Here is a 23,753-nt window from a genome sequence, read left to right on the forward strand (position 1 = left end):
TACGGTGAAGCTGCTTCTTCCAAACGAAGATAAAGTGAATTGAAAACTCTGGTTATTTATAGTAGCTTAGGTCTCGAATGATTGGAAGATACTGATTAGCAAATTCGAGACCAGCCGTGATAAATCATAAGCACGTGATCCTCTCGAAATTAGTTTATGAATAAACTTCACTCAAATAAACTCCCTTCAAAAACATACAGAACCAATGATCAACAGTTAATGAAATATGCAGATACACCAGAATGAGGAAGAAAAATGAAGACATGTTTTGTTTAGAGTCGTAAAAAAATTATGCAAAGTGTTGAATGACAGAAGAGAGCAAGTATAGGATAATCACACAGTCTGAAGCTGCAGACAGAATCATCAGACTGAGGACAGAAACACACCAGCTCTGAGGTAAGAACACACATCTTATATTACACTTGAAATTCTTCATTGTGTACTATTGTGTACTCTGCATTTGTTTCTTCTTTATCTGTTGAAATGTGTTATTCCAAAATTATTCTGATACTTTACATGTTTGACAATGTGCTTCTTCCTCAGAAATGGCTCAGACTCTATATTTCCCTCTTCTCCTCATTGGTGAGTGTGTTTGTAGTTTTATTTATGGTTTATAGTTTCATTAGGTTTGATTCTGTTCTGAAAAGCATTAAAGCAAAGTGTCTCTTTCACAGCTCTCTGCTCCATATCTGAATGTGTTCAGCGTCAGTATCACTTCATAAATGAGAAGAAGACCTGGACTGAAGCTCAGAGATACTGCAGAGAGAAATACACAGATCTGGCCACTGTTGACAACATGAATGACATGATCCAGCTGATGAAGAGTGTGAATTATGGAGTTAATCAGTTAGTCTGGATTGGTCTTCAGAAGACAGATGTTTATAAATGGCATTGGTCTTCAGGTGATCCTGTGTTCTTTCTGAACTGGACATCTGGAGATCCAGCTGGCAGTAATGAGTGTACTGTTATGAATAATGGACAATGGATTAATGAGGCATGTAGTAACACTCGTGTCTTCATCTGCTACAACAGTGAGTACAAACCTCTACTGTACAAAACATAAATTTAACAAAATATGCTTAACAAAATCAATATGACAAGAGGAAACAAATATTTCCAGTCATATCTAATTTGTTATTTTGTAGCAGGTATGTCTGACAAACCTACTTTGAACTGAGATGTAAACATAAAAAAGATGCTGAAGTTAAAGTTCAATATGTTTTTGTTTTGCAAGCCATAGTTTAAAAACTTGAATTAGTAACCATGGTAATACTCATAATCAACATGAACTCATAACAATTCATCTTTTTAAAACACAGGCTTTTCTTTAACTTACTTGCTGCTTCTGTTTATATACAAAGCATACAGCAGAATAAGAATAAAATAAATATATAACGTTTTTATTTTGTTTTCTTAAAGTGAGCACACGACTGGTGTTTGTCAATCAGTTGAAGACCTGGAGAGACGCTCAGAGTTACTGCAGACAGAATCACACTGATCTGGTCACTGTGAGGAACCAGAATGAGAATCAACAGCTGGAGAAGTTCATTAATAATAGAAGCTTATCTGGATCTCCAGTCTGGATCGGTCTGTTCAGAGACACATGGCAGTGGTCAGACAACAGCACCTCCTCATTCAGATACTGGGCAGATAATTTTAAAAATGTTGGAATAAATGCAGCGATTCAACCAAACACACAGGGACAATGGGCTGACTACTCTAGTGATTGCAATCAGATTTCGTTTGTGTGTCATGAAGGTGAGCAGATCCTCCAAACACACTCAATCCATCATCAGCTCCAGATCTCTTAAAGTTGACTCTACATGTCTGACATGACAAATTCCTCCACAGTGTTTGTTCTGCATGTTGTTGTTGATCAGTCTCTCTTTAGTTTCTGCTTTGTTTTGTGTCCAGATAAACTGATTGTGATCCAGCAGAATCTGTCGTGGTCTGAAGCTCTGAGATACTGCAGACAGCATCATGTGGATCTGGTCTCGGTTCAGTCAGTGGAGATGCAGTATGAGGTGATGAACGTGGTTAAACTGGCGTCTACTGAGGCGGTGTGGTTGGGTTTACGTTTCTCCCACATTTTGGGCATCTGGTTCTGGTTGAGTGGAGAGACCGTGTGCTATCAGAACTGGGCTCCAGGGAACGGCACATCAGACGAGGACTGTGAGCCCACAGTGAGATCTGGAGCAGTTCAGTCTGGAGGAGATCAGACCTGGATCAGCCGTCCTGAAACTGACCGACTCAACTTCATCTGCAGAAACTACTGAGAGTGAAGAAGTAAGATGAGGAATGTGTTCATTTATCATTCATTCATTCATTCATTTTCTTGTCGGCTTAGTCCCTTTATTAATCCGGGGTCGCCAAAGCGGAATGAACCCCCAGCTTATCCAGCAAGTTTTTACGCAGCGGATGCCCTTCCAGCTGCAACCCATCTCCGTGAAACATCCATACACACATTCACACACACACACTCATACACTATGGACAATCTAGCCTACCCAATTCGACTGTACCGCATGTCTTTGGACTGTGGGGGAAACCGGAGCACCCGGAGGAAACCCACGTGAAGGCAGGGAGAACATGCAAACTCCACACAGAAGCGCCAACTGAGCCAAGGTTCGAACCAGCGACCTTCTTGCTGTGAGGTGTCAGCACTACCTTCTGCGCCACTGCCTCGCCTGTTCATTTATCACTGAAGTAATAATTTTACATTTAATCTTCAACATCAGAAGGCAATAATGCATTATGATAGTGATGAGTTTCTGAAACTACACTGTTAAAGCTGGGTTATTTCAACTCAAATTGGGTAAAAAATAGAGAAACCCAAATGTTGATTCTATAAATTAAACTGACAGTCATGTGATTTTGAGCTTTGATATTTCATACGTAATGCAGAATAATTTAACTTCTGTGAACTCGTGTCCGTATTATTAGTAGTTTTTTTACAATACAGTTTTTATAAATTTACACATGCGTTTTCTCAATTTCCTATGTTGATCTCTGTATGATGGTTATGGGCATGATGGGTAATTATTTTTCACCTTTAGATTTGTCTTTATTATTTCTATCATGTCTTTATATTAGAAATGACTGGTTGAATGTGAATCACTAAACATTATTTACCTCAGTGAAATTTGTTGTTAAAATATTTACAATCATTTTGTGTTGAAATGTATCACCAACACCAGCTGAAATAAACATGTCATACCAGCTACTTTATCTCTTTAGTGTTTTCTGATCAGAGTGAAATGATATAATGTAATATATTAAATACTGAGGATAATCTGTCTTAATGCAGACGCTTTAAAAGTGAGTTGATTGATATGCACAAACATTTCTACATTTATTATTGAAAACATTCCAAAAATACCAAAAAGTTAATTTACATTTTAACACATTTCAGACGGCTTTTTATAAAAAGCTAGTTTAGTAATTTACTCTTTGAACATTTTTGTATTTTAAAAAAAAATGACACTAAATGAAATTTAATCAGAACAATAACAATATCTGACTCTTGTTAGAACAATAACTCACTGTTCATCACAGTTTTATGTCAGATACACTGTATGTAAATATTGTCCATCCAGAATGTCAAAGTCTGCTGTGTACATAAGCAAATGAATAATGAGAATGTGCACATATACAAATGTATTCATGTATTAAAAGCAAATAAAAATAACATGTAAATGTAACAGGTGTTTTATATATATATATATATATATATATATATATATATATATATATATATATATATATATATATATATATGTGTGTGTGTGTGTGTGTGTGTGTGTGTGTGTGTGTGTGTGTGTGTGTGTGTGTGTGTGTGTGTATTCATTTTACTCAAAATTCTCCTTGTAATTCATCAATTATTTTTTATTTAATTTTTAAATTTTCAGAGTTGTTCTTTTAATATCTTATATTTCAGAATTAATGATTTCATAGTTGTGTTTGTTTTTAATGTATTTTTGTGATTCTGTAAGTAGTACATGGCCCCTTTAAGTGCCATTTTCCGGTTCCCCCCACTCAGTGTTGCCAACTTACCGACTTTGTTGCTAGATTTAATGACTTTTTAGACACCCCTAGCATCAAATTTTCAAAATAGCGACTAGCGACAAATCTAGCGACTATTTTGTGTGTTACTGGAGATTTTTCAGATTGTCATTTGGTTATACTGTACCGTCCCTACTCATCTAAACGAGATGCGGGTGATGCTGTCGGCCCCTCCTCCACCTCAGAGCACTGATTGGCGGCTCAGTCAGTCCTCGTACAGCAGTCTCTCCCACCTGCAGCCTGACTGCAGATCACCCCTCTGCGTACCGACAGCAAATAATTTAGCACTGGTGTAGCAGTCGATCCTGTTCCCTTCTGGAATTCCAGTTTCCCCTCTACGAAGCGTGTCCGCTAACAGAGTATGCGGACACAACCCAAACACAACTGGATGTACGGAAAGCGAAAATGGACAAAAGTGTTGGCAATGCTTTCATGTCTTGAAATGCCAAAGTAGCGTAATAAAATTAATCTAACACTCCCATTACGTATTTTCCGTGGTTCTTGTTTGTATTCTTAACTTTTTTTCTAATGTTTGAGTTTAGGCACCCTAGTTTAATATTGCGCGTAGACCTACGGTTATGCTAGTCCTTTTCATTTCCAATTTCGGAAAAAATACATACTTTTAGATCCACTTTGCTTTCCGTACACCCAGTTGTGTTTAGGTGTGTCCGCATACACTCTTCGTAGAGGGAAACTGGAATTCCAGAAGGGAACAGAATCGACTGCTACACTGGCAGTGTGACGGTATTTCCCTCTTACAGTTAAACCGATCGGCTACTCTTTTATTTTAACAATATAATTTGACCATTTATTATTTTCTTGTTCACAATTACAGATATTTTATTGACAGTTTTGGAAATTGTCTGAGTTTATTACATCTGGGAGATTACTGGATATCACTACACATCTTTAATGATATACTGTATTCAGACAGCAATAAATTTAGTTAAATTGACATGCTTATATAAAGCGTAGTGCAAATAAATATCCCTTTTAACCATTTTAAACAAACAGAAACGGTAGAACGTGATGACGTCAGTAATATGCAAATTGACGTACGACGTAATCTAGCAACTTTTAGCCACTTTTCGGGCAGAGCTTAGCAGCTTTTCATTGAAAATAGTTGGCAACAGTGCGCCAGCTCTCGCTCAGTTCGCAGCAAATGCGATTGAGGAGAGGTGAGCTGTACTAAAGCTCCGGTTAAAACATCATATAAGTGTTGTTAATCACAATAACACATGCAATTTCGTTTTAAATTGCATTTCACTGTTATTTAAACATGTATAAGAGGTTGTGTATCTTACAAACTTTACCCAAAATGCATGCTTCATATAAGCATGAGTGTGCAAGCTTTGTAGTGAAAATTATCCCTTTCACTGATAGGTTGGTGAGCTCCTATGGAAGGCCACAGACTCAGCTTGTCATTTGTTTATTTTATTCATGCAGTTATGTGCATACTCGTGCTTCTGTTTTGTTTTTGAATTTATGTATGTTTCTCTGTTTTTGGTGTATGTTAAACACTCATGTTCAACTTGATTTATGTCAGTGTAACAACTGGGGGGGGTGACACTCACAACAGAAGGTAAGATCCAATATGCAGGTTTATTCAGCGTCAGGCAAGCAGTGGTCCTACAGGTGCAAACGGGAATGTTAAGGCAGTCCAGAATTGTAGTCGGTATAAACAGGCAACAGGTCAAAAGGCAGGCAGCTAAACTAGAGAACAAGGGTAAACAAGGCTAGGGTCTAAACACGGAGAAAACAAGACAAGGAGAAACGCGTTGTAATGTCACACTGGGAAAACAAACAAGACTCGGCAAACTGGAAGGGTGAAAGAGTGGCTTATGAATGGTGTGATATCAGTCTGTGACAAGGTTCAGCTGGTGATTGCAATCAGGATAGATGAATGAGCATGGGTGTCTGGGAGCAGTCCATGTATGAAGATGTAGTCCTGGGAAATGCGGAAGTGTAGTCTTGAAGTTCGTGTGAGAACCAGCGATCTCTGGAAAGCGATCGCTGGTTGTGTGACAGTCAGTTCGCGACTAACACGATTGAGGAGTAGTGATGGGAAGTTCGGATCATTTTAAAGAGCATATTGTAGGTTAGACACCCCAGTGAGACAATGTGTGTAAGAGCAAAGTAAGAACTAGATTTTCTTTAAAATAAATGTTAAAGTTTATTATTAAGCCGTTTGGAGTCGTTTTTAAGTCACGGAAATTAACTTCTGCATTTGAAAAATTGCCAGACCGGAAGTGACGTCGGATCAGGGAGTTCGCGCATATAAACACTATGAAGACAACTGATCGCGGTGCGCGTTTGGATGCCGAGATAAGATACTCTGAGAGACTCACACAAACGACAGACCACAGCCATACAGTTATAAGCCTGTGGACAGACCAGCAGACAGAACAGCAGTCAGAGAAGTGTACTTTAACTCTTTTGTGAGGGAGAACAGAGCAGGTTTATGGTGAGACCAGTGTTGGCTTACAGAAAGATATGTAAGATAACAAAATCTTATCTGGCAACAGCAAAGCTAGTATTGATCATCTATAAGTATTAATACTAACCAGTAACAGAAACTAATGAGCATTTAACACAGTTATGCCACGTTAACCCTATTTTTAATAGTAGATAAGTGAATACAAAACACAAATAACACAGAACGTCTGGAATAATGCAGAAACATGTAAATAAGGTACTGGACAATCTTTTTTTTTTTTTTTACAAAAGGTTTTCAGAGCTCCTGTATTAAAATAAAAACAACATCAAATATTAAAACAATTAAAATAAGTTTTTAAATATGTGTCTTTTTGTCATTTTTTTCATAGGGTATAAGATTATCTGTATCAGATCCCATTTAGGCAACAATCCATAAAAAGACAAGTAAAGTTGTTACAGTATTCACCTTATTCTCAGCTGTCGAGTGGGCGCTGCCATTTGAATCTTTTTGTCTCGCGACTTTTGGTAACATTCACTTTCATTCATTTGTTGACGTTATCAACTGCTCGTTACGTTGCTTGATGTTGCAATTTAATATTTTCTTATTATATTATGCTACTTGGTCTGTGTAGTCATGCAAATATTTGTTTGTTGAGTAAGTAGTTTGGCCATTTTCTGCCGTTTATTATTCCCAGTCATTTCTCCTATAGGCGACTGAATCGGAAGTTCTAAGACAAACGCGAAAACAGGCGCACTTCCGCATTTTAGAATAAGGTTAATAAAATATTTACAAAGATTTGATCAACAGATCTGATCTGCATTTATGATTAAATAAACTTCAACCCTAATTCAAGTTCAAATTTATTTATATAGCACAAAATCATAAGCAGTGTTGATACCCAGCATTTTTACTCTTTATATATGCTAAGAAGGCAGCATTTTTACTCTTTATATATGCTAAAACTAAGTATCTGTGTGAGTGTGTGTATACTGAAAGGAAAATATATCATCTGACAAATTTCAAAGTAAAACCTAAAATAATTTTTCAGTAAGTTGGCCAACATTTATGTGGGTGCCACACCATCATGTCTTTAATGTGTGTTAAATTGTGAATGCTGTGTAAAAAGATGCCGACAGCTTCATCCTTGTAAACCCGCTGGAAGGATCTAGAAAGGAGAGCAAATGTAGTGCAAGGTTCTGCATTCTCGTCGAGCCTGTGATGAACTCCAGTAGTCCACCGTCAGACACGCAGTGAGGGCTGATGCATATATTCTGGGGAAATAATGCAAAAGTTTAAATCATGTTTATTAATAATGTATATTTTAAAATTCACCATATGATTTTTATTATAACACAACAGAAAACCCAACCACATTTGCAGACCCCAGGATAGTGAACTGCAAACCATCTCACATTTACAGTAGACTGTACCCATTAGAAGTTGAGCATGTAAGAACAAACTTCAATTTTTTGAATGTTATTTGTTTTTCTTCTACAAGATGAATATTCCTCATATGTGAATAAAAAGTGCCTTTCCTCATTGACAGGACAGAATATTTTTACTCTCCCTCAAGTGGTTTCAAATCTTATTGACTTTCTTCTGTTGATCACAAACCAAGATATTTTGAAGAAAGCTAAAAATCTGTAACCATTGACTTCTATAGTGGGAAAAACAGATATGGAAGTCAATGGTTACACGTTTCCAATATTTAAAAAAAAGGAAGTCAAAGATACTGTGAGTTTACCAGCCTGCATTATATAGAAATAGTGTAGTAATTCTTTGCCCTTCTAGTTTTTGTTATCAAATAATACCATGCACAAATAATTCACGATAGGGGTCATAATATTTTACACGATAACCGAGGTGAATGTCTGAGGTAAAATTGGTTTTATATTCACACATTCTGACTTTCTCCCTAATAATATAATTTCAGAAGAGTATTATTTGCTAATCCCTAACATCATGTTAGCAGCCAAAGACTATCAAAGTACAACATTGTTCACTGTCAGTTTAATAGTGCTAATGTGGTTTAAGTCATATTTACGTGTGATTTCAGTCATTATAATAAAAGTACTATGGTAAACAATACTGAGAGTGTGTCATACAAGCTGTCACTAATTGAATGTGCGAATATAAAATCCACTTTATCTTAGTTGAGGTTACTCTGTGAGCCAAAGTGAAGCACAGTTGAGCGAGTGGAGAGAGCCTTCAGCTCCGGGTCATCATCTGTCATCTGTCCAAAGTCTAATAAACACACCACAAAGCAAACAAAGTCACAACGCTGTAACTATACAAGACATTTATTATATTAGCAAACTGATGCTACTAGCCGTCTTATCATATGTGTACATTTTTACACGCTTTAAAAAAGTATATTTAATATGCTTAACAATACAAGCTAGCAGCCGTGCTATCGGCTACTCCAAAGTAAACACATCACGTTGCTTCAAATTACTCAAAGAATAATGCTAACTGACTTGAAAGTTGACAAACATAAACGAAAAACGAGTTGTCTTACCGTGTACAGCTCATCGAGCTGAATCTCCGACTGATCCAGGAGTGTTTCTCGCCATTCGCGTCAGCTATCACTCTTATCGGATTCATCCCATTTCACGAACCAAAATAGCAAGAGGAAACTTGTGGACTTGATCTGTTGACAGGCTGGAGTTTGTGCAGTTTCCATAAACGCAATAATATACCACGATGATGATAAATTACGCCAAAACTAACAACCAGTTCTGCTATTAGCTTCTTTGCCCCACTGTAAACAGCGCGCGTCTGTCAGATAACTCACTCTTCTGACGTCACCGGCAGGGGCAGACTGGCCATCTGGCAATTCTGGCAAATGCCAGAAGGGCCGGACCATTTTTTAAATGTGGGCCGGTCAGCTATTTTTTTAAATTTTTTTTTATTTTTTCATATGTATTGTTTTTTAAATGTAGGCAGCTTTTATCTCGTGCGAGATGTGAATATTATGATGATGATGGTGATAATAGTAAGAATAACAGTAAATGTTAAGCATTGGCCCAATCAGCAACAACCGGCTGGTTTCGAGATGGGCCGACCCAATCTGAGGTTACGCAGACCTAATCAAAATTTGGCAAGAATGTCAAACAAACAGTGAGTGCAACACAAGCTAATTGTCAGAGATGGACCATAAAAAGGGATAGGCAGTCAAGTCAGACATTGCCAATTACATAAAATAAAAGAACTAGTCTCGAAAGGGGGCAGTGCAGTGGCGCAGTAGGTAGTGCTGTCGCCTCACAGCAAGGAAGTTGCTGGTTTGAGCCTCATCTGGGTCAGTTGGTGTTTCTGTGTGGAGTTTGCATGTTCGCGTGGGTTTGCTTCTGGTTTCCTTCACAAGTCCAAACACATGCTATAGGTGAATTGGGCTGGCCAATTGGGAATTGGGTAACCCAGTAATGGGTTGCAGCTTTGAGGGCATCCACTGTATAAAACATATGCTGGATAAGTTGGCGATTCCCAGATTAATAAAGGGACTAAGCCGAAAAGAAAATTTATGACATTATTGCATATATAAATGGGTTGTTTTTGTTTCAGTCACATACATTAAATGTTTAAATATCTCTTAAATAGGTACTGCTCATATAATTTTACCATCTGTACACAAATATAAGTAGTGAATGTGCGTGTCCTTGGGTGGGGCTGTGTCGGTGTGGTAATGTGGGCTGGTGTGGCTACTATGCCAGGGCTGATTTTTAGTCCCAGTCCGCCCCTGGTCACCGGGGTGGTTAGAAAAAAAAGCGGAAGTTGGAAAACAGACACATTTTCTTTCAAATTTGTACCCTTGCACTTTGTAAAACATTTTAATATGGTATTTTATGGTATTATAGAGTATTTTCACAAACGATTCTACCCTTTTTTTAAACAGTTTTTTAACCTACAATATGCTCTTTAATTAACTTCAAAGGGTTACCCAATGTTTTGGGGTGAAATAAAGTTTTAAGACAGTTCACCAGTTTACCAGTCACACCTGAATGATTATAATTAAAAAACAACACCAGTAAGGAAGAGGGATGTGGATGAGAAGAATGTTCTGAGTGTGTTCTCTCGTCCCTTCTTCCAGTTCACAGAGTTGTTGCGGTTTTATTGCTTTATTGTTTGTTTGAGTAAAATCCAGTTTTACAATCCATTCCTACACTTTCCTGTCTGTAATCTCCACTAACCTGTCCAGTAAAGGTGAAAACACCCAAAAATATTGTGGAAAAATAATTAAGATCAATATTAAATGTTAGAACCACCAACAGGGGCGATAAGCTTTTAAGAATGTAACTCGCCATTAAACAGGAGAATAAAAAGCTGAAGCTGTTTTGATGGAGACTCTTGGTTTTTAGATGTTTTGCTTAAAATGTTTTAGTGTTCACAGTTCACAAACTCTGAGTTAACTTACTCCCAAGAGTGGTATTGGCACTGATACACCTTAATTAAGCAGGTTTAGTTTTAATTAACCTAGTTCAGAGTTTAGCAGAGGGTAAGTTAACTTTGCTTTCTGGAATTTACCTTCAGACATCACAGAAATTTCAAATGAATTGGAGTTGATTAGAACACCCTGTATGAATGCAGAAGAGATACTCAGCTGTTATGAGAAAAGTATAATGGACAGCATCAGAGAAGGGTGTGTAGAGCTCTACCAGTGTATTGTGTGACACACTGAATGGAAGTGGATAAATAAGTTAAATGAATAGATATTTAAATATTTGGAGTAACTAGCTTTTTATACATAAATAATTAATCTATCAATATATTATATTTAATATAATCTGTGTTTCCTCACATTTTACAGAAAACATTGTTACAGAGCTTGTCAGTGATATTAAAGAACCCCAATCATGGATTATTAAAGGTTCATGTTTTGGTTTTGGGAGTTCCAGCAACAGGCTGATATGCATGCCAGATCAGCAAACACTTACTTGTCTTAAAATACAGCCAAGACTGAAATTATTCACACCCAAAATCTGACCTAAAGTTAATTTTATTCGACCAGTAAGTTACTTTTTAACCGGTACTGACACAAACTTCTCCCAAAAGATAATAAGATGATGCACATCATTGTGAAATTAAACAAGTTCTCAGCTTTTTTTTACATTTAAACTGAAAGTGGCATGTCTAAGATTATGCATACCCTTCTCAGTAATGAATCGAGAGGCCTTTTTTGGCTATTACAGCAATCAAACACTTCCTATAATTGCTGACCAGCTTTTTACATCTCTCCACTGATATTTTTGCTCATTCATCTATAGAGATGAGCTCTAACTCTATTGGGTTGGATGGTCTCTTTGCCATCATGCTGATCTTTAGCTCTTCCACAGATTGGATTTAAGTCAGGACTCTGGCTGGGCCACTGTAAAAACGTTGATATTTTTGTTTGATAACCATTTCTTCACAACCTTTGCTGTGTTTTGGGTTGCTGTCAATCTGAAATGTCCACTGGTGCTCAAGGCCAAGTTTCTCTGCAGAATGACTGATGTTGTTGTTGAAAATTTTCATTTTTGCTTCTTTTTCATAGTGCTATTTGCTGTGATTAGATTTCCACTGGCTGAAAAACACCCCCTAAAACATTAGGCTCCCACCACCATGTTTGACAGCGGGGTTGGTGGTCTTAAAGGGTCACGAAACACCAAAACACATTTTTTGAGCTTTTGACAGTCGTATATGTGTCCCACACTGCTAAAAACACTATTAGGACACCTATATTTCACTAAAAAGTGTAAATTGGTTGTTTTTGCGTTATTTCAAGCAAATTCGTACTTCCTGTTTGAAACGAATTTTTGAAGCTGCGTCACGGTCATGACATAATAGCGTTGTATTCCAGCGTGCAGACTGGGCGTCTGTGCCTGAGTGAGCCTTATTACGTCTTACAGTGTGATACATTAATGCATGAGTAAGACTTGGTTCAAACCAATCAGCGCGCTCTATTGTGCAACTTCATTAATATTCATTTGTGTCACCGTGTTTACACCACAAAGACGCCACGTTGTGTTGGCAAAACAAGCGTGAAGTGTTGCTTTTATAGTTTGCTGCCGTTAAGTTTCGTTTTCATTTTCTCTCTGTGGGAGCTTATCTGGATCACGTGTGGATTAACGGTGTACGCGACGCTCGACAACAATAACTTACGTGTCTAAGGAGGATTATTGTTTACCTGAGAGCTGTTCTCATCTGCAAACGCTGAAATCTGGATTTGCTTGTAGTATTCTCTCCATAAAGACGCGGCTCTAGTTGCTGGCGATTGTCCTGTCTCTACAGATTTGGTAAGTGAGCGACCAGTGCTCTTTGTTTATTCAGTTTGTTCATATCGAATTAAGTTAACTATAGCACTGAGTGCAGAAATGTTAGCACCACATTTAGTGACCGGAATAACACACGCGGCTTTCTGACGCTACCTGCCGTGTGCATCTAAGTTTCCGGGAAATGCGGAGTTTTTTTTTCTCTCATTAACACACGCGGCTTTCTGATGCTACCTGCCGTGTGCATCTAAGTTTCCGGGAAATGCGGAGTTTTTTTTCTCTCATTCGCCGTGCGGTATCAAACATTGCATGAAAAATACACGCTTAGAGCAGATCCTCGAATCAAATATCGCGTTTGTCGCGAGGGGCATGAATGAATTCCCTGAATGAAACTGCAGTTAAAGTCCAACATTTATTAATTCAGCAAATAATTCGACTACAGATGTCCATGTAGGTTAAACACCATCGCTTTCTCCTGTCTGTGTGGGTGTGTATTTTGACTCTGAAACTCGCGCGTGCACAAATAGACACTCCCACACCATCCCACTTTAGTTCCTCCGACACTCCCCCCTAAACAGAGCTGGACACGCCCACTTTTCTGACTTTTTCGAAAGTAGAGGTGTGAAAACACCCTGCTGAAACGAGGGGGTTTCATGGCCCTTTAAGGTTGAAGGCTTCTCCTACACCAAATGAAGGCTACATCATTGGGGCCAAACAATTCAGTTACTGTGTTATCTGACCATAAAACAAAACCAGAAGACCTTTTCATTGTCCAGATGAGCTTTTTTAAAGGTCAAGCAAGCTCTTTTTTTTCTATCTCTCTCACTATCCTCCTGGTCAGCACAGGTATCACTTTTGGCTTCTGACCACATTCACTGATATACTATTATTATTAATTTATTTAATTTTTTTAATACGATTATTGTTAAAGTTTTTACTTTTAGAACATTGTCTAGTCAATATTCAGGTTTACTGATACTGAATGATGCCAGTGTGCAAATGTATACAAAAAAAAAAAAAGATGGACAGATATAGAGAACTGCAATATGAAACAGGAGGTTTTAGAGTCATAAACAAAAGATGTACTGTGCTTAAAGATGGATGAGCGCAGATATAGAAGAATCACACATTGTGAGAAATATTACAGTAGACTCGACTCTCAACCACATTCAAATAAAGTCGCTTCAAAAAAATACAGAATCAATGATCAACAGTGAAAAAATTATGCAAATACACCAGAATGAGGAAGAAAAAATGAAAGCGTTTTTTGTTTAGAGTAGTAAACAAATGATGTGACTTGTTTAATAAAGGATAAGAGCACATATAGAATAATCACACAGTCTAAAACTGCAGACGGAAACATCAGACTGAGGACAGAAACACACCAGCTCTGAGGTAAGAGCACACACATCTACAGATTACATTTGATATTCTTCATTATTGCGTACTCTGCATTTGTGTTTCTGTTGAAATGTTTTTCTCTAAAATTAATCTGATTGTTTTCATCAATCTCTGTGTTTTCTTCTTCAGAAATGGCTCAAACTCTATATTTCCCTCTTCTCCTCATTGGTGAGTGTGTTTGTAGTTTTATTTATGGTTTATAGTTTCATTAGGTTTGACTCTGTTCTGAAAATCATTAAAGCAAAGTGTCTCTTTCACAGCTCTCTGCTCCATATCTGAATGTGTTCAGCGTCAGTATCACTTTATAAATATGAAGAAGGAATGGGCTGATGCTCAGAGTTACTGCAGAGAGAAATACACAGATCTGGCCACTGTTGACAACATGAATGACATGATTGAGTTGAACAAGAGTGTGAATGTGAATGATGGTGTCTGGATTGGTCTGCACGGTACAAATGTTAGTAAATGGCATTGGTCTTCAGGTGATCCTGTGCTGTTTCTGAACTGGGCATCTGAACAACCATACAGCGATGATAATTGTGCTGTTATGACTAATGGAAAGTGGTTTGTTGGGGCATGTACTGCCACTTGGACTTTCGTCTGCTACAACAGTGAGTACAAACGTCTACAACAAACTTTAATTTAACAAAATATGCTTTAGATAAAATTTTAATGTGATATTAGTTAACACACATTACAAAACAAAAATCCAGTGTTTTTTTTTTTCAAAGTAAAATCTCCTGTAATGTTTTTTTTTTTTTTTTAACAAACCTGGTGACTAAACTGTAAAAGAGATGCTAAATTATAGTATTGCAGCACAAGATCAAAAACATAAAATAGTAACCACAGTAATATTGCTGTTCATATTGAAGGCAGAATAAGAATAAACTGATAAAATAAATTAATTTTCTTAAAGTGAGCAGAGGACTGGTATTTGTCAATCAGAGGATGACCTGGAGAGATGCTCAGAGTTACTGCAGACAGAATCACACTGATCTGGTCACTGTGAGGAACCAGAATGAGAGTCAACAGCTGGAGAAGTTCATTAATGACAGAAACTCATCTGGATCTGCAGTCTGGATCGGCCTGTTCAGAGACCCATGGCAGTGGTCAGATCAGAGCAACTCCTCATTCAGATACTGGAAACCTAGTAAACCTAGTCTTCCAGATCATGAACACTGTGCAGCAACTGAACAGTTCATTCTGGGACAATGGAGTGACTACTTGTGTAGTGTTACATGGAAGCTTCCATTTGTGTGTCATGAAGGTGAGCAGATCCTCCAAACACACTCAATCCATCATCAGCTCCAGATCTCTTAAAGTCGACTCTACATGTCTGACATGACAAATTCCTCCACAGTGTTTGTTCTGCATGTTGTTGTTGATCAGTCTCTCTCTAGTTTCTGCTTTGTTTTGTGTCCAGATAAACTGATTGTGATCCAGCAGAATCTGTCGTGGTCTGAAGCTCTGAGATACTGCAGACAGAATCATGTGGATCTGGTCTCGGTTCAGTCAGTGGAGATGCAGTATAAGGTGATGAACGTGGTTAAACTGGCGTCTACTGAGGCGGTGTGGTTGGGTTTACGTCACTCCTGTGCTTTGGGCATCTGGTTCTGGGTGAGTGGACAGACCGTGTGCTATCAGAACTGGGCTCCAGGGAACGGCACATCAGAGGAGGACTGTGAACCCACAGTGAGATCTGGAGCAGTTCAGTCTGGAGGAAATCAGACCTGGATCAGCCGTCCTGAAACTGACCGACTCAACTTCATCTGCAGAAACTACTGAGAGTGAAGAAGTAAGATGAGGAATGTGTTCATTTATCACTGAAGTAATAATTTCACATACAATTTTCAACATCAGCAGGTATTAATGCATTATGATAGTGATGAGCATATTATTATTAATAGTTTTTTACAATCATCAGTTTTATAAATTTACACATACATTTTCCTAATTTCTTATGTCTCTGTATGCTGGTTATGGGCATGATGGGTAATTGTTTTTCACCTATAGATTTGTCTTTATATTTCTATCAAGTCTTTATATTAAAATGACTGGTTGAATGTGAATCACTGAACATTATGTACCTCAGTGAAATTCAGTAATGGTTATTCTTTAAAAATAAAGTTGTTATTTAAATATTTACAATCATTTTGTGTTGAAATGTTTCACCAACACCAGCTGAAATAAACATGTAAAACTAGTAATTTTACTTCTTTAGTGTTTTTCATCAGAGTTAAATTATATATAGTAATGTAATGTATTAAATACTGAGGATAATCTGTCTGTATGCAGATGCATTAAAAGCGAGTTGATTGAGATGCACAATTAAACATTTCTACATTTATTATTGACAATATTCCAACAATAACATCAAAAGTAAATTTACATTTTAACACATTTCAGACAGCCTTTTATAAAAAGCTAGTTTTGTAATTAACTTTTTGAACATTTTTGTATTTGTCGAATAAATGATGCTGAATAAAATTTAATCAGAAAAATAACAATATCTGACTTTAGTTAAACAATAACTCACTGTTCATCAGTTTTACGTCAGATACACTGTATGTAAATATTGTTTAGCTGTGTACATAAGCAAATGAATAATGAGGATGTGCACATATACAAATGTATTCGTGTTTTATAAACAAACAAACAAAAATAACAGGAGTAAACATCAGAAATATGAAGTAAAAAAAATAAATTACAAATAATAAACAATAACCTCACAAATCTTAGCCCCTTTCGTAGTGTATTACTTGTAAATCCCCATTATTAGCATTAACATTGTATTGCTTTGTCAGAAAGAGCAGCTTTCTAAAATAACCCCAACACTACAAGAGATGTCTTCTTTAAGAACAGCTCAAACTTTTGAGTCTTTTCAGAGGTCACTGAAAACTTATTTTCTTTAGCTTTTAATCATGTGATGTGAGTTTATGTATTTTGGTTTTATGTAATTTTACATGCGTTTTATGCACAGCACTTTGGTAATCATTGTGGTTTGTGAAAGTGCTCTAGAAATAATGCGAGTTTAGTTGAGATATTCCATAAAGCTGAATTTGTGAGTTTTTGGCTTATTAGTGTAAAAGTAAATGTGCTGTGTTTAATACCTGCTCATACAGGACAACCAGTGTCCTGCAGAGTTCACACATTTATTAAACACACCTTGAACAGGTAATCCTGGGGTAATCCAGAAAGCAGGTTATGGGACATACCCAGAAAAGTTTAAGGATATGTTTTAGCGAAGAAAAAAAAAAAACTCAGAGAGAACTGAGTGTTATACATGCGTCTCATAGATTATTTATTAATATATAGTGTACTTAAAGCCATTATAAGATTCACCTGAGATTCTATAACATTGTAAGATTGTACCCAATTCACCTGTACCGCATGTCTTTCGACTGTGGGGGAAACCGGAGCACCCGGAGGAAACCCACGCGAACGCAGGGAGAACATGCACACTCCACACAGAAACGCCAACTGAACCGAGGTTGAACCAGCGACCTTCTTGCTGTGGGGCGACAGCACTACCTACCGCGCCACTGCCTCACCCATAAATCACCTTATAAAAATATAGTTATTGTTATAAAAAATGAAGATTGAATTCGGCACAAATATCCTAGTGGTTAAAGTGCTGACACATGGCACTGAGGTGTTCACGGTGACCGGAGTTTGATTACTGGCTCGAGGTCCTTTGCCAATCCTTCCTCTTCTTGCTCCCCACACTTTCCTGTCTGCATTAATCCTAATCTCCACTAACCTGTCCATTAAAGGTGAAAACACAGAAAATATAATTATAAAAAAATATTAAGATCAATATAAATATTAAGTTACAACTTCCAATAGGGGGCGGTAAGCTTGAAGAATGTAACTCGCCATTAAACTCGCATCTTGGTTTTGGGGCTTTGCTGACATTAGCCGTATTTCCACTATCGCACCTAAAGCGATCAGGCAGGGCCAGTTGCATTTCCACTGTCACTTCCGAGGCCTGATCGAGCCAAAGCAGGGCTTCATCGGGGCCAACGTCCGGCCTTTTTTGGCCTGCCGATTACCTAAGGGCCAAAGAGGGCCAGCTGGGGCTTCGGGGTGGAGGGAAAGGAGAGGCGGAGTTCGCTCGAGTCTGGTAAAGATGGCGTGTCGCCATTACACTAGTTTTCCGATAACACAGGAGTACATATGCCTAAATAAATAAGGGAAAGAAAAGCATATGGCTGATTAGTTTAATATAGACTATTCCATAAAACACCTTATAGCCTAAAGGTATTTTTGCTTATGATCACCAGGGGTGGACTGGCCATTTGGTAGACCAGGTATTTTCCCGCTGCGCTGATGTACTTTTGGGTCGGGCTGATCATCGTCTTATGATCTGATCGGCCCATAAAAGGCTTAGCAGCTTATCGTTTTTTTTTTCTGCCTAATTAATTGACGATTCTGTGATCTGTGACACTCTAAAAGTAAGATGCTTTTTTTTCCGGACAGTCAGACCGGCCCATGTGTTGTCTGTTAATCATATTATCAAAATGAAATACATTTCCTTATATTTTGTTTTCATTGTTTAGATAGTGAATAGTTTATTGAATAAGCTAAACTAACTGTAGTGTATGTGTGTGTGAATGAGTGTGTATGGGTGATTTCTGATACTGAGTTGTGGCTGGAAGTTTATCTGCTGCAGTTGGTGGTTCATTCCGTTGTGCCAACCCCTGATAAATAAGGGACTAAGCCAAAGAAAAATAAATGAATGAATGAATGAATGAATGAGTGGTGCATTTTTAGAACCTAACAAAAATTTTTATGGACAGTGTACAGAAGCTGAATTGAGATTATTATCTGTATTTATTTATTTATTTAATATATGTGGCTTTTGTGTTTTATAAAATAGGAGTTGATAAAAATATTGGACGTGCATAGATAGATGGCATTTAGATTGCATGTAGTGGGCTGCTCTGACCCAAAACACCAGGGCCGATTTTTTTGCCCCAGTCCAGTCCTGATGATCGCCTTTATGTTTCCCTTTTAAATGTAAGGCTGTTGCATAAAATGATAAAGGAGCATTAATTTATAAGTGATATACCTTTGCTGCGTTCTTAATGTTTCAATAATAAGAGTAATATGCTCCTTAATGTTTTAATAACGCATATTAATCTTTACACCAGATTAAAGACACAGCAGCCAGTAAGTTTCAGTTGTCAAGAGTTATTGTCAAGTTTAAATGGTGTGTTTTGATGCATGTGTCTATGAGAGACCGTATGAAAGTGCACGCTTGACAGCTCTGTTGATGCGTGAGGCTAGGTTTTTTTCTTTATTTATTTATTTTGGAGATAAAAACACAATATGAATTCAACATACAGACATAAAACTACAAATTATGTGTCCACTTTTGTAGGCTCAACATAATAGTCATATCTAGACAAAATAGCCTAAGCTATGTTGAAATCGTTTAAAGAATTACAAATATTGGATACAATAAACCCACATTAAATAAATAAACCAATATAAAACTAACAACAGCTGTAACAATTTAGTTATATACAACACAAATAAATTAAACAGTTTCAAGCCATTTCAAAATTTGTTTTACAAAGGCCTATCTGAGAAAAAAGATTTAATATATTTACGAAAATCAATAAACAACAAAGGAGATTTGAAATATATTTTTATAAAGTATTTGGATACGATGATATTAGACCAGCTGAAAGCTGAAAGACCAGCTGAAAGCAGGTGCATTGGTTGTGCGCCTCGCTTATACATTGTCTGATACACGCAGGATGTACAGCAATGCTCGAATATCTTTACATTTGTAAAAGAATTAAAGGGTTACAATATATTATAGAAAATTACAGAACATATTATTTTCTATATAAATATAAAAGCCACTGCCTTCATGCCTTCTTCATCTCAGGGGCTTTTTTAGTTTTTTCATGACAACTTGCTTTTGTGTAATGTTATTATTAGCACTATTGTTTATTATCTGCATATTTATATTTGTTTCATTAAAAACAAGCTTAGATTTGTCCACCTGTCAGGTTTTGGACCATATGGGGCATACCTAAAGGATTTTTTTTTTAAAACAACAAACAACGGAGTAGTTTTGAAATATTGAAAATAAGTATTTGGATACGATGATAAAAATTAAATTGTGCAAACACAGCATTTTTTGGGTTCTAACAAGTGTTTGTTTTTATATGACGTGGTAAAAAATATATAATGTAGATCAGGGGTCTCAAACTCAATTTACCTGGGGGCCGCAGGAGGCAAAGTCTGGGTGAGGCTGGGCCGCATAAGGGATTTCACAAAAAAAAGTCCTCAAATGTCATTATTACCAGTTTTAATTATTTCTTCTGAACATGAAGTGTCCTGATAATTAATAGAACATTGAGTGAAGATTATGAACAGTTCTTCTGAACATGGCATCTTTTGCCTACTCCTTGCTGCCAGAGACTTGACAGCGCTTCTTCTCACAAATCTGAAAAACATTTGGCTTTAGAGCAAAAGCAGTTGAGACCCTCAGTATGGCTTGGGGGAACTCACTCAAAACTTCCATTCCCGCCTCACTTAAAAAAAAGGCGTATACATGTATAAATAAAACACCCCCACCCCACTCCAGTCACATCAGTCTGTGCCAGTCTGTATCTACCTATAATATATATAAGATGCAGGCTGTAGCTAGGTAGGTGGCAGGCTGCAGATAGGTAGCTAAGTGGCAGGCAGGGGAGGGAACAGCTTACCTTGGTTCTGGCCGGCGCGAGTTCCCTCCTTACACTTCCCGGCCGTCACAGTGTCTAACAAAGGGGCGGGGTGCGTGGTGACGTCATCGGCATCCCCGTCCCTTTGTTTATACGGCGGGCAGGGAATGCCAGTGACCGCTGTGTACGGATAGAATCAGCAGAGCGGGGAGTGCTCTCTCTCCCACAAAATATTGCACTGAGGGCCGCAAATGGCCCGCGGGCCGCGAGTTTGAGACCCCTGATGTAGAGCTTTATTATAGCTGATGAGCAAAATTAATTATAGGCTATATTTGGTCCCACTTTATATTAAGTGGCCTTAACTAATATGTACTTACACAGGAGCTAATAGTTTGTTACAATGTGCTTATTGTGTAAATACATGTATTTACTGTGTACTAATGCTTGATTAAATACTTGCATGTAATTACATCTGTAAATAACTTTTGTAATTACATTTGTAAATACACTGTTGACCATCCCTTACACCTTAACCCACCCTTAAACCTACCTATACCACCATACCTGTCCATAACCCAACCTCTATCCCAACTCAAAAGCACCACAAGTGTTCTCAAATACATTATCAACACAGTCAGTACATTGTATTTATTTTTTGATGTGACATAGTAGTTAAGGACACTTAATATAAAGTGGGACCCTATATTTTATTACTTGCTCTTGTGTCCTAAAACACTTAATGGTTTCCTTTACTTCAGATCACCGAAAAATATGCAACATCCTTAAATTATTCTTTAAAATAAAGGGGAATCACCTATTAAGTGTCATATAGCCTAAGGAAATATTAATATGTTTTAGATCTCTCCAGAGCATTTGGGCTGAATGTTTGAAGATGTCTATAAAAACAAGGATGTTATAAAATACATTTCATACAGAGTTATGATCAGAGAATTTCTCTGTTGTTATATTATGGATGGTGCACTGGGTCATCCCTCTGCTAGAGGGAAGACCACTTGATGTGCGATGCCAGCAGTCGGTCGGCGAGTAAACAAATATAATGAATGAGAACACACAGGCCTGTGTGGATAGACATAATGTAATGCTGTACAGTACCGTGTGTTTGTTTGTTTCAGTTGTCTTAATTTTAATGCTCTTATGATGATGCGATGGTTGCTTTATCTGCTTGATTCCCACTGAAGTGGGCGGGTTGTGTGATATTTGATTCGGAGGACATTCTGGGGGCGAGCTTTACGTGACGCGCTGCGAGCTACTTGTCCAAAAAGTGGTATTAGTACTGATACACCTTGAGTAAGCAGCTTTAGTTTTAATTAACCTACAGTTCAGAGTTTAGCAGAGGGTAAGTTAACTTTGCTTTCTGGAATTTACCGCAGCTTTTCAGACTTTACAGACATTTCCAGAAAAATGTATTGGAGTTGATTAGAGCTAAAACTTACAGAACAGCCCTGTATGAATGCAGAAGAGATACTCAGCTGTTATGAGAAAAGCAACAGAGAAGGGTATGTAGTGCTCTACCGGGGTATTGTGTGACACACTGGATGGAAGTGGATAAATAAGTTAAATAAATGATGTGACGACCCCAGGATTTCAGTATGGATGTGGCAGATCCTGATTGGGTGCCTGGTTGTTCACTAATTGGCTCAAACCATATTAAAGCGATTGTGTGCCAGCTTCTGGAGGACGGTGTGGCTACGGGCCGTCCTCGTGTCAAGACCATCTCTTGATTTCTGCAACCTTATGGTTTTGTTTAGCATTATTTATTTGTGTAGTTAAAGTAGTTAATTTCTTTCTTTTCCCCTAGACGTTTGTTTGTTGATTTTTGTTGTTCTATTTAGTTTCAAGTATAATAAATAAGTTGCATATACATTCTTTTGTTGTCCGAACTCTTTTATGTTGCGACTCGAACGAGGGGGTCGTAACAATGAATAGATATTCAAATATTTGGAGTGAGTTAGCTTTTTATACACAAACAGTTCATCTATCAATATATTTTTATTTAATATAATTTATATTTGCTCAAACTTTATAGAAAACATTGTTACAGAGCTTGAACCAGTTTTTGTTCACATTTGAACAAAAAGTGACATGTCCAAAATTATGCATACCCTTCTCAATAATCAATAGAGAAGCCTTTATTGGCTATTACAGCAATCAAACACTTCCTATAATTGCTGGCCAGCGTTTTTGCATGTCTCCACTGGTATTTCTGCTCATTCATCTATAGAGATGAGCTCCAACTCTTTAAGGTTTGTAGATCATTGTGACAGATGATCTGTCTTTCTGTGTTTATAAAGTGTTGCACTTTAATGTGTTGGCTCCTTTAAGAATGCACTCCTCATTAGTTATGCATAAGGAACATACCACAAGGTTGTATGTTATAGCATGATCCGGTTAACAAGTGCGCTGTTAATAAAGTACAATCTTTACATAAAGATGGACGTGTGTTAATTCCTCAGAGCATCAGTTCACAACAAGGTTGGAGGGTCATCGTGTTACCATCACGCTGATAATTTAGCTTCTGCTTAGCTTCTCAAGTATATTTATGTCAGGACTCTGCGCCACAGCAAAAAAAGTTTATATTTTTTTTGATAACCATTTATTTTGCTGTGTATTTGGAGTTACTGTCATGCTGAAATGTCCACTGGTGTCCAAGGCTAAGTTTCTCTGCAGACTGACTGATGTTGTTGTTAAAAATGTTCATGTTTGCTCCCTTTTCATGGTGTTATTTACTCTGATTAGGTTTACTAATCCACCGTCTGAAAAACATCCCCTAAAACATTAGGCTCCCACCACCATGTTTAACAGTGGAGTTGTTGTTCTTAGGCTTCTCCTTTTTTATGCCAAATGGAGGCTACATCATTGTGGCGAAACAATTCAATCATTACAATCTGTGTCTGCCTTGAAATT

The 23,753-nt window shown here is 37.5% G+C and overlaps 2 protein-coding genes across 2 annotated transcripts; both read left to right on the plus strand.

Moving 5' to 3' along the window:
* Nucleotides 1-241: 241 nt before the first annotated feature.
* Nucleotides 242-3,228, plus strand: si:dkey-28d5.10. The gene is made up of 5 exons (XM_002662635.8): nucleotides 242-396; nucleotides 544-582; nucleotides 675-1,031; nucleotides 1,420-1,758; nucleotides 1,915-3,228. The coding sequence occupies exons 2-5, from the start codon at nucleotides 546-548 to the stop codon at nucleotides 2,274-2,276; spliced, it is 1,095 nt and encodes a 364-aa protein (XP_002662681.2). The 5' UTR covers nucleotides 242-396; nucleotides 544-545; the 3' UTR covers nucleotides 2,277-3,228.
* A 10,289-nt stretch (nucleotides 3,229-13,517) lies between these two features.
* Nucleotides 13,518-16,291, plus strand: LOC100334522 (C-type mannose receptor 2-like). The gene is made up of 5 exons (XM_009302875.5): nucleotides 13,518-14,139; nucleotides 14,275-14,313; nucleotides 14,406-14,756; nucleotides 15,062-15,412; nucleotides 15,569-16,291. The coding sequence occupies exons 2-5, from the start codon at nucleotides 14,277-14,279 to the stop codon at nucleotides 15,928-15,930; spliced, it is 1,101 nt and encodes a 366-aa protein (XP_009301150.1). The 5' UTR covers nucleotides 13,518-14,139; nucleotides 14,275-14,276; the 3' UTR covers nucleotides 15,931-16,291.
* Nucleotides 16,292-23,753: the final 7,462 nt, after the last annotated feature.

The sequence above is a fragment of the Danio rerio genome, chromosome 7 (genome assembly GCF_049306965.1).
Source record: "Danio rerio strain Tuebingen ecotype United States chromosome 7, GRCz12tu, whole genome shotgun sequence".
Taxonomy (NCBI): domain Eukaryota; kingdom Metazoa; phylum Chordata; class Actinopteri; order Cypriniformes; family Danionidae; genus Danio; species Danio rerio.

Bases quoted from the DNA above. Each gene is read 5' to 3' on its own strand.
- si:dkey-28d5.10 (XM_002662635.8), top strand. From the start codon at position 546: ATGGCTCAGACTCTATATTTCCCTCTTCTCCTCATTG. The intron at 583-674 runs GTGAGTGTGTTT...TCTCTTTCACAG, and splicing joins TTTCCCTCTTCTCCTCATTG to CTCTCTGCTCCATATCTGAA. The intron at 1,032-1,419 runs GTGAGTACAAAC...GTTTTCTTAAAG, and splicing joins TGTCTTCATCTGCTACAACA to TGAGCACACGACTGGTGTTT.
- LOC100334522 (XM_009302875.5), top strand. From the start codon at position 14,277: ATGGCTCAAACTCTATATTTCCCTCTTCTCCTCATTG. The intron at 14,314-14,405 runs GTGAGTGTGTTT...TCTCTTTCACAG, and splicing joins TTTCCCTCTTCTCCTCATTG to CTCTCTGCTCCATATCTGAA. The intron at 14,757-15,061 runs GTGAGTACAAAC...ATTTTCTTAAAG, and splicing joins GACTTTCGTCTGCTACAACA to TGAGCAGAGGACTGGTATTT.